The sequence below is a fragment of the Dioscorea cayenensis genome, chromosome 14, assembly GCF_009730915.1.
Source record: "Dioscorea cayenensis subsp. rotundata cultivar TDr96_F1 chromosome 14, TDr96_F1_v2_PseudoChromosome.rev07_lg8_w22 25.fasta, whole genome shotgun sequence".
In the NCBI taxonomy this organism is placed as follows: Eukaryota; Viridiplantae; Streptophyta; class Magnoliopsida; order Dioscoreales; family Dioscoreaceae; genus Dioscorea; species Dioscorea cayenensis.
In genome coordinates this window covers 19,609,429-19,625,179 of record NC_052484.1, presented here as the reverse complement: position 1 = coordinate 19,625,179, position 15,751 = coordinate 19,609,429, and the positions used below count along the sequence as shown (strand labels likewise).

The 15,751-nt window shown below is 35.8% G+C and overlaps 2 protein-coding genes across 6 annotated transcripts; one reads left to right on the top strand and one right to left on the bottom strand.

Annotated features, from left to right (window-relative positions):
• Positions 1-3,520: 3,520 nt before the first annotated feature.
• LOC120276404 (sphingoid long-chain bases kinase 2, mitochondrial) lies at positions 3,521-10,294 on the top strand. 5 transcript variants are annotated; one of them, XM_039283139.1, is made up of 14 exons: positions 3,522-3,800; positions 3,875-3,951; positions 5,808-5,861; positions 5,936-5,995; positions 6,810-6,884; positions 6,976-7,022; positions 7,121-7,161; positions 7,573-7,657; positions 7,742-7,856; positions 7,975-8,097; positions 8,187-8,287; positions 9,490-9,620; positions 9,710-9,998; positions 10,068-10,294. In XM_039283139.1, the coding sequence occupies exons 1-12, from the start codon at positions 3,650-3,652 to the stop codon at positions 9,617-9,619; spliced, it is 1,059 nt and encodes a 352-aa protein (XP_039139073.1). In that variant the 5' UTR covers positions 3,522-3,649; the 3' UTR covers position 9,620; positions 9,710-9,998; positions 10,068-10,294. The 5 variants fall into 5 exon arrangements, with proteins under 5 accessions (XP_039139074.1, XP_039139073.1, XP_039139072.1 ...); XM_039283138.1 differs by having other exon boundaries at positions 9,490-9,850; positions 9,918-9,998; XM_039283140.1 differs by having other exon boundaries at positions 3,521-3,800; positions 8,187-8,212; positions 9,490-9,998.
• Positions 10,295-11,224: 930 nt separating this feature from the next.
• On the bottom strand, positions 11,225-13,877 carry LOC120276003 (probable serine/threonine-protein kinase At1g01540). Its single transcript, XM_039282742.1, has 7 exons — positions 13,262-13,877; positions 13,068-13,172; positions 12,854-12,976; positions 12,228-12,398; positions 12,013-12,142; positions 11,725-11,934; positions 11,225-11,595 (listed from the first exon to the last, which is right to left on the bottom strand). Exons 1-7 carry the CDS (start codon positions 13,813-13,815, stop codon positions 11,473-11,475), a joined length of 1,416 nt encoding a protein of 471 aa, XP_039138676.1. The 5' UTR covers positions 13,816-13,877; the 3' UTR covers positions 11,225-11,472.
• Between the last annotated feature and the right edge of the window lie 1,874 nt (positions 13,878-15,751).

Here is a 15,751-nt window from a genome sequence, read left to right as displayed (position 1 = left end):
GGTTTTGCTTCGGATTTCGGATGCCTTGTTTCGAGTCCGATAGACTTGAAATTAAAATTTCTTACTCGCCTGTCCCGGTAAACAAGCGAAATTGGTTATCAACTCCTCCTTTTTCAGAAAAACTCTGTGATTTTTTTTTTTTTTAAAGATGTTTAATTTACTATTCTAATAAACAACCACCGTGAAATATAGTAGATTGTTGCTTTAATAATAAATAAATAAGTTTTGAATCAAATTCATGGATAGATGATATTGTTGTGATACGGTATAAATATTAGGTAAATTTTTCATTTTAATCCCTATACTTATTGAAATGTATTTTTTATTTTCATTTACTCTAATTTGTGCATCCCTTTCACAAATCTCCACTAGCGGCTCCCACCAATGGACTGGGGCCATGCTAATCCCAACTGGTTATCACCGGAAGTGGGTTGTAACATGAAATCTTTTAATAAACCGAGCTCTCACCGGCATTGCTCTCATCGTTTCTATTGTTGTTCACACTGATTAACTCGATTCACGACAAGCTTCAAGTCAAGTTCTTGAAAAGCTTGAAATCAAAATCTTGGTGAGATCGGGTGGCAGCCCTAATGGAATTCAAATCAAAGTTTGCCAATTTATATATATATATATATATATATATATATATATATATATATATGTTGCTCTTTTCATTTGGATTTTTTTGTATGTAACAAAGTGATGTAAGAAATTGATGTACAAAATTTCCAGCACATTATCCACAATGAAGCAAAACATTTCCATATTGCATAATAAGAATCTAGATTGCAGCAAAACATTTCCATATTGCATAATAAGAATCTAGATTGCAGCAAAACATTTCCATTATTTATATGCCACTATAAGAATCCAACATCAATCAACAAAAATACAGATCTTGCATTATAAGAATTCAGCATTGAACAACAAAAATGCAGGTTCTGCACTTTAAATATCCAAAATTAATTTACTAAAAAATTTGTTCTTCATACATCTAGATCGCACAATGATATACAATTAAAATACAATTCCAATTTCGTTGATTTAGAAATAGAATTAACATCTTCATTGAAGTCTGAACAGAATCAAAATACAATTCCAATTCCAAAATACAATTCCATTTTCATTGACAAATAACATATGAAAATTACAAGATTTTCTGCATACATTGCTAAACATTTCATTCACATTGCATAAAGCGTTTGTTTCCATACATGCTAAACAATTGGTGTTTTAAAACAAAACTTGGCCATTTACTTCAAGCTTGCAGTGAGTTGAGTCAGCGGGTGAGAACTACAATGGAAACGATGAGAGCAACGCCGGTGAGAACTCGGTTTGTCAGAGGATTTCAGGTTACAACCTACTTCTGGTGATAACCGGTTAGGATTATTACGGTGTCAGTCGGTCGGGCGGGAACCGGTGGTGGAGATTTGTGAAAAGAGATGAGGGTGGGGTCTAATTTAGAAGGGGAAGGGGGTGACCTTCTTGAATTCAGATCTAATTGGGAGAATCCGAATTTGAGAAGGTTATATTAGTGGCCATTGATTAGGATAAATGAATCCCATGTGTGCCCTCTTAAAAACTTATAAAAAATCACGTGTCGCCATGTCAGCATACTTTGACGGCAAATTTCATAACCGTTAACATGAGGGACTATATTGGCTCAAATAAAAAAGTAGGGGATTTAAAAGGCACAAATTGAAGCAGAAGAACAGAAATGGTACATGTTGATAAGTGCAAGGACTAAAATGGAAAATTTACCTAAATACTATAGGAATATTGTAGCATTATATTCATTAACTATTTATTGGTTTTTTTTTTTTACATTCCCATGGTAAGATTTTAATCACCTCATAGACATTTGATTAAGTTAATTAATCTGTAAAAATTTGATAAATCATACTTATTTTTTTTTAACAAATCTGACCATATTTATCACCTTTGAAAATAAAAAATAAAATAAAATAAAAAATTTACTTACCATCCTACTAACAATTTTTTATGCTTTAGTGACCACAAATAAAAAAAATACAAATTAGTTTAGAGATTGACAAACAAATTGCGATTTTTTTTTAGGCATGACAGAAAAAACCAATTATCTCTGGCTATTACAAGGTTAGTCCACTCACTAACTTATATTTTATGCATTGGAGACTACGATGGAGTGCATTGTTGCTCATTCTCATCATGGACAAGTTTTCTGCATGCCATGATAAACGAATAGCATCTTATTTATTTTTCTCCATTAGAGTTGGATGGTTGCTTACAAACAAATTGCTTTTAAAATAGCTTATGAGATACTAATGAGAGATATACTCTCAAGATATATTCTCAAGTATATGCTAAGAGCTACCACATTAGTCCTATGTTTTCTATTCCCTCTATTTTATCGTCTATAGTGTCTCTTTCATTATCAGTGAATGTTTTTTTTATTTTTATTTTTGTACTCTCTACTTTGTTGTTTGTTATTGTTTTCTCTTTATTTGTTTTGTCTATTATTTCAGTTGGTTATTTTGTACTCCCTCTGTTCCTTTATTTTTTTTTTAATTGTGGTTTATTCACTTAAAAAAACCTAAAAATCATATTAAATATTTTAAAATTAGAAATAAAGGAATTTTTTTTTGCAGATTTTATGTTATTTTTTATGTGTTCATGAAAAATGCTAAATTGTGCAATTTAGGGCCCATTTGGATGTTTACTTAGGCCCTTTTTCATATGTCTATGAAATTATTAAATTTATATTTTTTGAAATAATTTTTTAAAATCGTTATTTAGTGGTATAATACTTGAATTGATCTCTTTACTTAGATTACTCTGTCATTTTAGTCCTCTACTTAGGGGTATAAATGATACACCTCTACTCGCAAGCTAATCAGGCTCGATTCGGTGAAAACTCGAACTCGGCTCGGTCATAGGTGAGCCGAGCTCGAGTAGCTTGAGTAGTCGAGCGAACCGAGTTCAAGTATTGTGATACTTGACTCGAGTGCTCGCGAGCCTAATCGAGCATGTATGTATATATATAATATTAGATTTATTTGATAGAAATTAAGGAGAAAAACTTTCGAGTTCGAGTCGAGTTTAAGCTCGAGCATAATGTTTATGGTTATTTTCAGCTTTTTCCAGCCTAATCGAGCGAGCTCGAGTAGCTCAATTTGTGTACCGAGTCAAGCTCGAGCTATAAAATAAATACTCGATCGAGCTCGAGTCGAGTATCGAATACTGAATTTTCAGTCGAGCTCGAGCTCACTACTACTCGGCTCGAACTCGATCGATTACACCCCTACCTCTACTCAGAAATGCTCCAAATTAGCCCCTATACACTTAGTATTTTTACGCTTGAAAATAACCTAATTAGTTCCCGTATCTCTAAGTGGAGGAACTAAAAGGACAGAGTGACCTAAGTAGAGGGACCATTTAAGGTATTTTACTTTATATATTAAAAAAATGGGGCTTTTAACACTTTACTCTAAAAAAAAAACATAACATTTTTTATGAGAAAATAAATAAATAAATAAAAAGCTCATCAAACTCGGCGCTGAAGTCCAAATACCAGCAAGCAAACGTGGATCCAATTCCAAGGAATTGAATACTTCTTCATCGACTGGTATTCATCTCTTCGACACAATCATCAATCAAACAAAGGTCAGCCATGGCATTGGGCATGGCAGTGGTGGCCATGGCCAAACCCTCATCCTTCTCCATCAGCGCTGACCGCTCAAGCTCTCTCGATTTCTCCTCTGATTGCGCTACCAGTAACGCTCGCTCCATGAGGAATCTCGTCTTCGTCGTCAACCCCCGAGGTCCCTTAATCTTCCCCAAATCTGAACATTATGCTTTCTTTTGTTTTTTTTTCTTAATCTTTGGTTGGATTTAGGTGCTAATGGACGGACTGGAAAGGAGTGGAAGAAGCTGCTTCCGTATCTCACCACTCGGCTTGGCAATCGCTGCAATGTGAGCTCCCTTCTTGCTTGTCATTGTTATCTTGTTTAAGAATTCTTTGTGTTTTGCTTCATGATTTTGACTTCTTACTCTTTAATAGCTAGCATCTTTTCAAATCTTGATTTAAAGTAACAGGATAAGATACAATTGCAAGCATATTGTGTATTACTCTGTATGGCTTAAATTTTTCAACACTATTATAAAATATTTCAGCTTGAATGTTTAAGTGAGTTGAAACTTGATAGTATTCAATGGGAAGCTTTTCAAGGATTGGAAAATTTAAAATTTAATTGGAAGATTTATAATCCAAGACTAGAACTACTGCTATGGGTGGTTCTGCAATGAATTAGTTTTTCTGATGGTGTAGGGTTTCAGCAGTTAAATGTTTGAGCGTCATTTCAGAAATTAAATCTTGAGAGCTCTTAAAAGTAGGAAACCATGGATGGTCTTATATGTGTAGGTTGGGTGTCAGCAATGACGCTAATCTTTTATTCAGCCTCACTGCTAATTTTGGTTGTGACTATTCATGTAAGTACAAGATTATGAATAACATGATTATGTTCAGCTGACATGAGAATGTAATGATTGCTCTTTTAAGTGAGATGCAAACTTGGAAGATGGTATAGGTTTGCTGAAAGTTTTAACTGGTAGAGAGTTGGGAGTGATGGAGAGTATCAGGCATTTCTTAACTAGATTATAATGGATTATTATGGAATATGTACCAAATGACGGACAATCCAACACAAGATGCGAAGTGACACAGTGGTAATGAGTAATGACCTTACCCCCGGGAGAAGTTAAAGAAACAGAGAATCATCATTTAGGTAGTCTATTGATCCCTATGACATACCGACTAGCTAGAACTCTTTATTACAGAAGAGCACAGTAGTTCTAGCCAAGACTTCTAGCCACAATAAGTCAAACATACTGAATTTTAACCATCAGAAACTCTCTGAAACATAAACATAAATTACAACCTTCAGCCATAATAAAAGTAAGCATGAGTCCGATTAAGATTTGGTCAGTGTGTGGCACAAAATACCATCGAACTTTAGTTAGTCTTTGTGATTTGTAAATGAAAAATCAAAAAGTGGGCTGGATAACCCAGTGAATAACTGACAACGTTTTTAGCTAGATCAAATGTGCTCTAGGGAATATCAGTTTCTTTGTAAAACATGCAATCATCAAATAGAGTTTATAAGGAAAATGAATTTCAAAGGCATGATTGATCTTTTTTCTTTCAGTAAGTTTGTTGAAATGCTTCTAAGATTCATACTGCATACACCACATGTTTTATCAAACATGGCCACATTTAAATCATGTTACAAAGCATAGAACCATTCTTAGCTCTGGGGTAAAGGGTATAAAAGAAGTTGTTGTTTCCCAACTCATGAGTCTGTTAGCAAATCCTGATTGTCAGGTAAATGTCCAGAACATGTATCAGTTAGCAAATTACATTCACAGTCTGAATATTTATCTCTCAACCTATGCACTTGTTGGAAAATTACGTTTAGAGTCAAGACTTTGAGGTATATGACCAAATGATAGGAAACAAGTAGGCAATAAGGAAGACGGGGAACAATTTTATTAGAGCTTTTTTTGTTTGGTTGTTATTTCACACAACAGATCAATTGTCAATATGTATTCAGCCATCAGCTACTGGCACGCACATTCTTGGCTTCTTTTCCCAGTCAATGGCGTTCACATATAATTGATGATTGTGTTTAATTGCAATTATAAAACCATACATTAATTACACTGGCATTTAAACTTATGTATAGAGTGCACATTTTATTTGATTTCTTGATCTTGATCTCCACTCTTTAGCATCTCTGGATCACAATTGATTTCATGTAGACTTTTACCAGATATGCGAGTCCATCACGTCTGGTCCTTCTCATGCTGAAGACTTAACAAGGGAGGTATAAATTTTATTTGAAAGTGTGATAAATGGCCAATTTTCCTTTCAACCCTTGTTTTATTCTTGGTAATACAGGCAATAAGAGATGGTGCTGATGCTGTTATAGCTGTTGGTGGCGATGGTACTCTTCATGAGGTAATTGCATTAAGCTTAAAGAAAGAAACTTGTGTGTTTTTCGGACTTAAATCATTTAATAGTTCTTGAAACTAAGTTTGTTTAATCTTTGAAAAATGAAAAGCATGCTATCATAACCGCTTAATATTTAATGTGCGGCTGGGATAAGTGGGATGTGTTTGTGTGCCTGGAGAAGCAGCATTGCAGGATTATGGGACAACACAAGTTGAAGTTTCTGATAGAAATGGACATGGGGGAATGTGAATGTACTAGTTAGCCAGTTTTCTTTTTTGTAAAGATTAGATGGAATGATTATTTTGAAGGTAGTTGCTCTTAATGAACATCATAACCTATCCCTCTTGTATTTACTGTAGATAAGTATGCTAGAAAGTAGAGACTGTTCTTGTTGAGAAATAATTGAGATGGGACAGCCTAGTCAATTATCTTTCAATATTCTTGGTTAACAGTTTTAATTGATAAAGATGACAGTTAAGTTTTTTATTGGTTGGTCTCAACATGGAAGTTCTGTGTTGAATCTAGGTTAGATGGCAGGTGGCCTGGGTAATTTTGTAGATGGGAACTTGTAAGTACAGATAGGTTGGGTTATAGGACAAATAATTAATGCTTTTGCCAATAAAATCAACCTTTCAGGATCTTCATAGTCTCTTCAAGTGCTTTTTTCATTTGTCGTGTGTCTTTCATTTTGTATTATGATCAGATAATATTGAATTGCCATGTTTAGTTCTATTTCACTATCATTCTTTGCCCTTAAACTTCAATTTACAACATGTCTTCAGTTTTCTGGTCATATTGGATGTTATCTTTCTATTGGCAGGTTGTGAATGGGTTCTTTTCGGAAAGACACCCAGTTGAACTTGAACATCAAAGCAGACATTCTACTGCCCTTGGAGTCAGTGATTAAGATTTCTATCTCACCAGTTTTTACTCCTCAATCGAAAATTTGTTCCATTTTAAAGTTTGATTGTGTTCACTGTTCTCAGCTCATTCCACTGGGGACTGGATCAGATTTTGCTAGGACATTTGGCTGGTCAGTCTTTCATTATTTCCTATGCCTTACAGAGTTTGAATGCTTAGATATTTGCTGTTATTCATTTACTGACATATCATTTATGTTTTTTCCATTAGGAAAAATGATCCATATGAGGCAATTGAGCGGATTGTGAGAGGTTGCTGCACCTAACTATTTAAGTTTGGTATATAATAAATATGAGCTTCTATATGTGTCAATTTTTTTCTATTCTCTGTCAAATTTTTACATTCAAGTTTGATCCAAGCATTTAACTGAAAAAGTTTGATCCAAGCATTTAACTGAAAAAGCTAGATCCAAGCATGATAGGTAACTAACATTTTAGGAATGGATTTGGGAACCTGCTTATACCATGTGGTGTGGTGGCCGAAAGGAAGATGATATATGAATTGGGTCATTAGAAACATTATATGATGCTTGCTTCTGGTACCTCATGTACAATAAGTGTGCATATGTAAATAATACAATTAAGCTTCATCCAGAATCACTAGAAAGCTAAAAGAACTCAAATTTCTTTGGGGCTTTATGCTTACAGCAATTTGTCTTGCAGGATTCAGATCTAGAATAGATGTTGGTGTTATTACTGGGACAAATGGAAATCAACATTTCTTCATTAATGTTGCTGATATTCATTTGTAAGAATGTCTTTTGTCACACTTGAATCCTCAATAAATTGTTGGGTTTGACTCACCTTTTCAATTATTTGGCAAAACCTGCAGAAGTGCAAAAGCGGGTTATTTTGCTTCCAAATATAAAAGATTTGGAAATCTATGCTATGTTATTGGGGCTTTAAGAGCCTTTATTGGACATAACAATCAGGACCTCAAAATCAAGGTCAGTTTTATCTCCAACTCAATGCCTGAAACTACATAATGCTAGGTACTAGCACTTGCAATCAACCCCCATAACGACTTATTATTCATTGCCAACATTATGCTCTGCCACACCACAGTTCAATGGAGGGGAGTGGGAGGTTTTCCAGAAAGTCACCGCCATTTGCATTGGAAATGCAAAATTCTTTGGTGGTGGCATGAAGATCACTCCAACAGCTGATCCATCAAGTGGAGAACTTGAGGTACAATGGGTTTTTGCAGGGAGATTTTTTCTCAAAGTTTATTATGCTTATTGAGTTGCTAAACTTTTGAAGATTGTTCTACATACTAGGTGGTTATTCTTCAGGACTTCAAATGGTATGATTTTGTGTTTAAGCTGCACAATCTGTACAGAGGATCACATTTATCTGAGAAAACTGTGCATTCGAAAAGGTCACTTATTCAGTTTTCAGAAAAGGGAAATTTTCCTTCATGTTTTATAGTTTCTGCTTGTTGTATTAATCTTTTTGCGATTTTCCTTTAGCAATGACACTTGCAAACAGATTTGCTGGCCCATCCCTATCAATTTCTGATTCCTAGTTTAATTATCTCATAATTTTGCTCAGAGTTTTAGTTCAGGTTGGTAGCTTTGAAGTGTTTATTATCAATTCAGTTACAATGAGAAGAAAGATCTAATTCTTTCAATGGTTTTCATTGGAGATATGTTGATCATATTCTTTGCTGTGAAAGTGTTATGAAAACCTAGTGCTACGTTGTATATTTCATGATCTACACTTATACTTGGCATGCATTATATACTACAGTACCATAACATGCAAATTATTTTCCAAGGTACATTTCTCTTATCTGTGGTAGTTCTTGAATGTTAACCAGTGCAGTAGCTGCCTGTATAGTAAGATTGTTGTGCATAATTGTCCGTAGACTATTGTGCACTTAAATTACCAGTTTTCATCTCATTGATGATGGGTGTAATCTTATAATACAATAAGTTTTGGAATTGAATGGCTCTTTCAAACAGTGACGTATATAAAGTGTGAAATGTTTTGACAATTTTGAGGTTTTCCTTGTATTGTCAAGTATGCACAATGTCAGAACTCTTGACGAATCTATATAAAAATAATAACATGCTTGATTAGTTGATATGGAAATGTGAATGCTGCGTGCACAACATAGAACCCATTTGCGTGGTAAACCCTGCTGAAGGACAATTCATCTGCCGCTTAAGCATGTGTGCCGTGTGAGTCAAAGTATGAACTTGAACCTGACTTTGAGCTCCATAAAGAAAAGGACAGTTAATTTTTTCCCCCAGTTTAGTGGACATCTAAGCTACATAAATCTTGCTCTTTATACACATTAAAAATGATCTTTGAGCCTTCGGTGAGACACCAATTTGATGACATGACAATTTAAAGATGCCAAGGATTGAACCTTTCTCATTATGAAGGTTAAAATGCAGATAGGGCTTACTTAAAATGGTAAAATGGCTCGCCATTGTCAAACCATATCATGCTTGAACTCACGTATGAAATCACTAACATTCATCTGAAGCCACAGCACTTAGTTACTGCTCTAATGCCATTATTTTTTGCCCGGTAATTAATTTAATGCTAAAAAAAAATGCAACTATGGTGCAGTGTGAAGTCTATTGAAGTCATGGAGGTGACTCCCACTGGTTTGACCTACGTACAGTCAGATGGTGAACACTTTGGATTCCTACCAGCAAAGTTCTTTGTTTTGCCTGCAGCTATCGAATTCTTCAGCTAATGTATCAATTCTTCACTCCATCTACAAAATTTCATTGTATGAATTTCATAAGGATTCTGTTAACGAAATCTGTCGATCATCCAATTACAGAATTCACACTTGCTTGTTCTATGTAATTGTTGGTGGGGTTATTCCAGTGATTTGAGCAGTCAATGCAGAAAGGAACTATTGTCATATAGAGGGACATTGCAAGGATCAAAATGGTTGCCCTGCAAACAATGGAAATTGCATGTGTGTTTGGTTATTATTTGGTATTATTTGTCATGTTACCAGATTTCCTTTTCTGTTTCTTATGCAGTACTAACATGCATGGTCTGTTATTGGAGGGGGCAAAGAAGCTTTTGCCTGTCCTTTTGAACATGCTTCACTCACACACAAGGTGATTGTTTAACTTCTTTTTGTCATGGTTGGATTATAATAGTGTTTTGAGGTACTGATTTCTGTTTAGATGTAAATCATGATGCATCACTGAAAGGATCCAAGATGAGGCAGAAAAGGGCATTTAACAACATTTTCTTTCTTTTGCTTATCCATTTATCCTTCTCCATTCAATCAAACTTTGTTTAAAAGAGATTAGAAAAATCTCTCTTTCAAAAATATTTAGTAACCTGCTGTTATTTCCTATGGTGATGGTGGGGCTGTGTTATTTATTATTATTATTATTATTATTTGTTATGTTGGTGTACTTTTTTTTTTTAAAAAAAATGAAGCCGTCAGTTTCAGATGCTGGCGACGCATTTAATTAAAGAAATGCTGGCATTAAAACCTCAGCCTCTTGTTTTATCCTGTTTGTTAGAAAAAAAATTAATAAAATGTTAAGCCAATGTCTCAAACATTATCCGTGCTATTTTAAGTTGAAGAGATCATATTGGTTTACCAAATAAGGAATTCCATTATGTTCTGAAACGGCAGCATAAAATTTTATCTTATGTTTTCATCAAGCAACAGAGCCAGCATTTCTAAAATTGAGAGGCAACCAGTGCCTTAATCAAAATATATTCCAACCAAACTAAAGGGCCCAAGAAGACAAACGGCATCATCAATACCTTTCCTACAGTCTTGAGACAACTCCAGGCCACCAGTAACACCAACTCTCTTGTTCACATCTTTCCACTATTCAAAACTTAGCTGACCTTTACTTTTCCAGTTATGGTAATAGTGATCCAACCAAGAAGCAATCTCAATTATTCCCACTCTCCTCCCAATCAAAGAACCTTTTTCCACTATTCCCACTCTCTTCCCAATCAGAGTACCCTTTTCCACAGTCTGGCATTCATGTTCTACTGTCAGAACTCCACATGCAAGTGCCTAAACATATATACTCACAGGACTTCAAAGCTCAAAGCTCAAAGCTCAAAAAACATAAAGAAGTGAATTTAGTGTTGTTTCACTCCATCTGTCTGTCCGTAGCCTTCACGATTTGAATCCCTTGACATTTAATTAAACAATCATACTGTTCCAACATAGGTTCACGCCATTCCTGCATCTCTATTTATTACTTACTCCAGCCCCACTCTTTTTCTAATTCAAAAGTTCTCACACCAACTGATTTAATAAATATACAAACTTTTTTTTTTTTTTGATGAATTTAATCATAGATCATGATACAATAAATATATCAGGGGAGCTATAAAAATTAATTTTCAAAAGAGACACTTGTTATGATACAATGAGTCCAAAAAGGGATTAATTGCTAAAGGACCAGCCAATATTCTCAAGACAATGATATGAGTGTTGTGGGGCACAACACAGACATTTTGTTGAATTGAGAGTTGCAGGGAGATTGAATAATAAACTATAAATACTAAAACTGTAACAAGAAACAAATTATTAGTCACCTATCTGGATGTTTGTCATCTCCACCTACTTTGATTCTCCCTCGTAAACTCATGCTCAGGATTGTATCTGTATGAACCTGGTCTGTTTTGAGGAAGATCATGCTGTGCTTGAGATCCTTGGCGCAGAACAATACCATCCTGCAATGAGAATTCACCGAAAATGGGTCAAAAACTGCAATGAATTGAATGATAGTGAGAACCACATTGCATGTTTATCTTTCATAAAGAATAAGACACTGGGATTTTGTTGAGAATGAATAGGCATACATCCCGGGAGAGCAAATCATCAAGTTCAAGCATGTGAATAACGAGTCCCATTTTTGGTCGTTTTTGTGCATCAGGATCAACACAGCGAAGAGCCACAAGCAGTGCTCTTTTAAGGGCCTTGGGTGAAGGTTTCTCAGGCAAATTCGGATCTATAACTTCCTCAGATTTCTTCTCTCCAACCATTACCTTTAACCAGTCTACCAAATTCACCTGAAAATGACACGAAGTGGATTAAGTGTTTCACTCAGTTGAAAGACTTTATTTAGAATTAGAGTTTAGAGAAGCAACCTCTCCAGGTGGTCTTGTGTAATCTACAGGTGTCCTACCAGTTATTATCTCCATGATAAGAATCCCAAAACTGTAAACATCACTTCTCTCATTGAGCATTCCTGTGCTAGCATACTCTGGAGCCACATAGCTGAATCACCAAAATAAAACAAATAAACGAATTCTTCTGAACATATAATAGAGGAAACTTAAACATAAATAAATCGTAAACTAACCCGAACGTCCCCATGACACGGGTAGTAACATAATTCCTTTCAGAGCATAGAAGCTTCGCAAGGCCAAAGTCGGATACTTTTGGATTCCACTGCTGGTCAAGAAGTATGTTACTAGACTTCACATCTCGGTGAACAACCTTTGGTTCAAGCCCCTCATGAAGATAGGCCAGACTATGAGAGAATTCAGAGATTAGACTACAAATTGACATCCATTGTAAAAACTCAAAAGGCACTCATAAACATAGTAAAGATATGTCAGACAGTGGTGTTGCAACTTGCAAGAGTAAGAGAAGGTAAACTGGAATCTCATACAACTACTAGTAAACATTCCTCTGCTTCCCATCACTTGGAAGTGAAGATCATAACTTCAACTATCATGTGCAAACCAATAAATTATATGAAACTCAATAACACCAATCCATGAAGTCCAACAACAAGAGAGAGTTGTTTGACATCTCAATAACAGAATTCTAAGCTTCCTTGCAATATATACCATTACTTAGTTTAAAGAACTTCCTGTTCCTTCAAATACTACAAATTCTAGGCTTCCAATGCATTAAATTCTCAGTAAACCATTTCTCAGCTCCAACCTCCAAAACAACAGAAAAAAGTGGAAATTGTCATACCCTTTTGCCGTTCCTATTATGATTTTTATCCGAATCTCCCATGTCAAAGGATTCACTCTCCCCATATCTCCATGAAGCCACTGATCCAGATTTCCATTATCTACATACTCATACACCAACATCCTACTCAAAACAAAAGAAAAAACCATCACTTTCAGCAACAGAAGCAACCAAAAAAACCAAAACTGAGAACATATGCATAACTGCAATATACCTATACGCTCCTTCTACGCAGTATCCAAGCAATCTAACCAGATTCTTATGCCTCACTCTCCCAATGGTTTCAACTTCCACCTTGAACTCCCTCTCCGCCTGGCCCCTGCCGGACACCATTGATCAATGAGGAAAAACACAACTATAAACTGATCTAAAGATCTGAATTTGAAGAATGGATGAATCACTACTCACTTGTTATTAAGGAGATTCTTCACAGCAACCATGGTGTTGTCCTGCAGGACGCCTCGGTACACGATCCCATATCCCCCCTCTCCGATGATATTCTCCTCCGCAAGCCCCCCGGTCGCCTCCTCCAGTTCCCTCAATGTGTACCAGTGTCCCCATCCAAGGTGCGAAACCTCCGGCGGCCGCCCTCCTGAAGGCGAAACCGAGTCCACAACCTCCCGGCTTTCCCCACTAGCAGTGGACACCGAAGGCGGCGCCCGCGGCGATATCTCAGGAAACACAACCCGGTGCTCCGGCTTCCCGCTGATGTCGATCTGGATGGCTTCCGCCCGTGGAGCGATCTCGAGAATCTCCTTGGATACGGGCGGAGTGGGATCAAGCACGCGGCGAGCCTTCTTAGATCGAGAGCGGCATGCGATGCAGAGTGCGATGAGGGAGAGCATAAGGAGGATGAACACGCCCACACCGATGCAGATCACGACCCATAGCTTCAACCCAAAGATGGACGTCGGCTTCGAGAGCTCGCCGGAGAGAAACGCGCCGCCGTTCCACCACGACATCGCCGGCGAGGTCTAGCACCGAGCGTTAGCAAGCATGCTAACATAGAGAAAGACGATGAGCAATAGACTCCTCGCATTGCTAAAATGGAAGTGACGATGCCTCGAGATCGATAACGATGGCAGATCGTGACATGTTGACCGTTGGATGAGATAGGGGATCTTTAAATTAGTTTTTTTAATATTTGAATAAGGGTAAAATGGTAATTTAATAGCCCAGGGATCAGATCCACCTGGAACTAATCAGCCATGTAGGAGTAAATAGGTCGGGTCCCACCCAGTTTTGAATTGCGATGGATTTGAGTACGTGTCTTGGTTGTTGGCTGTGTTTAGAAACAGGTGGATGTCAAGAAAAATACACCAATTTTTATTTAAATAAATAAATAAAGCACAAAATAAAACTAGCTTTTCTCACCCGGACCACTTATCTTATGTAGGTGCTCTTGTCTTTTTGTTTTTTAATGAGCTGTTCTTGATTGTTTTATTATTTGTCATTAATTATGTATTATTAGCGAGTCAAACGCTCAACCTCTTATATAAAATTCATGTAACTATACAATGTACTATTTTTTTTCTCTCCTTATGTAACCTTTGTTATGTTGTTTAATGTATGTGATTTATTTATTTTGTTAAAAATAAATAAAATCAGCACATTTTAACCTCATTTATAAAATATGTTAATTTTATTTTTATTTAAGTTTATGCTAAAGCATGATCGTTCTTAACTTATTTTAATATATAAGTTAATTCCTAAATAAATATATGTGAGTCTTCACTTTATGTGAATTGAGGTTCAAACTTATCTTCTCATTAAAATATAAATACTTCACATAGAAGATCTAATGTCAATAGACCAAAAGGTCACTAATGAATTTTTTTTTCACTTTCCGTTTGGAATTAGATGTAGTTTTAAGAAAAAAAAAAATCCAAAATAATTGTCATTTTAGAGTTTAAATATAATTATTTTTTTCCAACATTACCTTAATTCAATTTAATAAGTAATATATAAATGAAAAATAGTCTCAAGAAAAAGATATGATTCCAAGAGATTAATAGTTTAAAATTTTGGTTGATTTTTATATTAAATTTTAAAAAATTTTATGCCGTATGTAATTCTCGTGCAACATCTTTTTTATTTATTATTTTTTATATTTGGGTAGATCAAATCCTTGATGAAATAAAGAGATATCCGGCGGAGACTAGATGGGAAGAAAACAGACAAAACACAAAAAACTTCAAAATTTTAAACCTGAACAGCTCCCAAGTTTTATTAGCCATTTGGGTAGATCAAATCCTTGATGAAATAAAGAGATATCCGGCGAGGATCTACCTTGTCTTGCTAGTCTAACTTTCAAATGGTTTCAATCTCTAGGAATGTCTTCAATTCTGGTGCATCTCACTTGAGCCATTAATTAACTGCTTTAATGAATTGATAAGTGAGTGATGCAAGAAGAGTAGTGCAATTGAAATCAATGATAGCAAAGCCACAACCTCCACTATCGTCTTCAGTCCTCCATGAAGCATTTGAGAACATATAGTGGTTCAGACTTCTAGAGCTAGAGACATTGATAAAGAATTTCTTCAGATGAATGTTAGCAAAATGGAATATTCCTCCACATGATTCATAGCTTTACAATCAATTTCCTAATAATCCTAAAACTTTACCAACGACCGAGTAATCTGTTAGTAGTCGGATCCCCATTAGAACTCTTCATAAGTGGTGAGAGTTCAAATCATTGGTGAAAGCCCATTTCTGGGACTGTAAGCAGTGGTTATGTGTAGGTGGTTCTAGTGCCCATGTGTGCGCGGGCTTTGCCCCCACTTGCTCAGACGAGGATTGTATACGCCCCTGCCTTTTTTAGCGGTCTCGCCATTCATCTTGGCAAAAAACATAATTATAGGACTTTTCTATAAAAATCAATCTACATCTCGTTTTCTA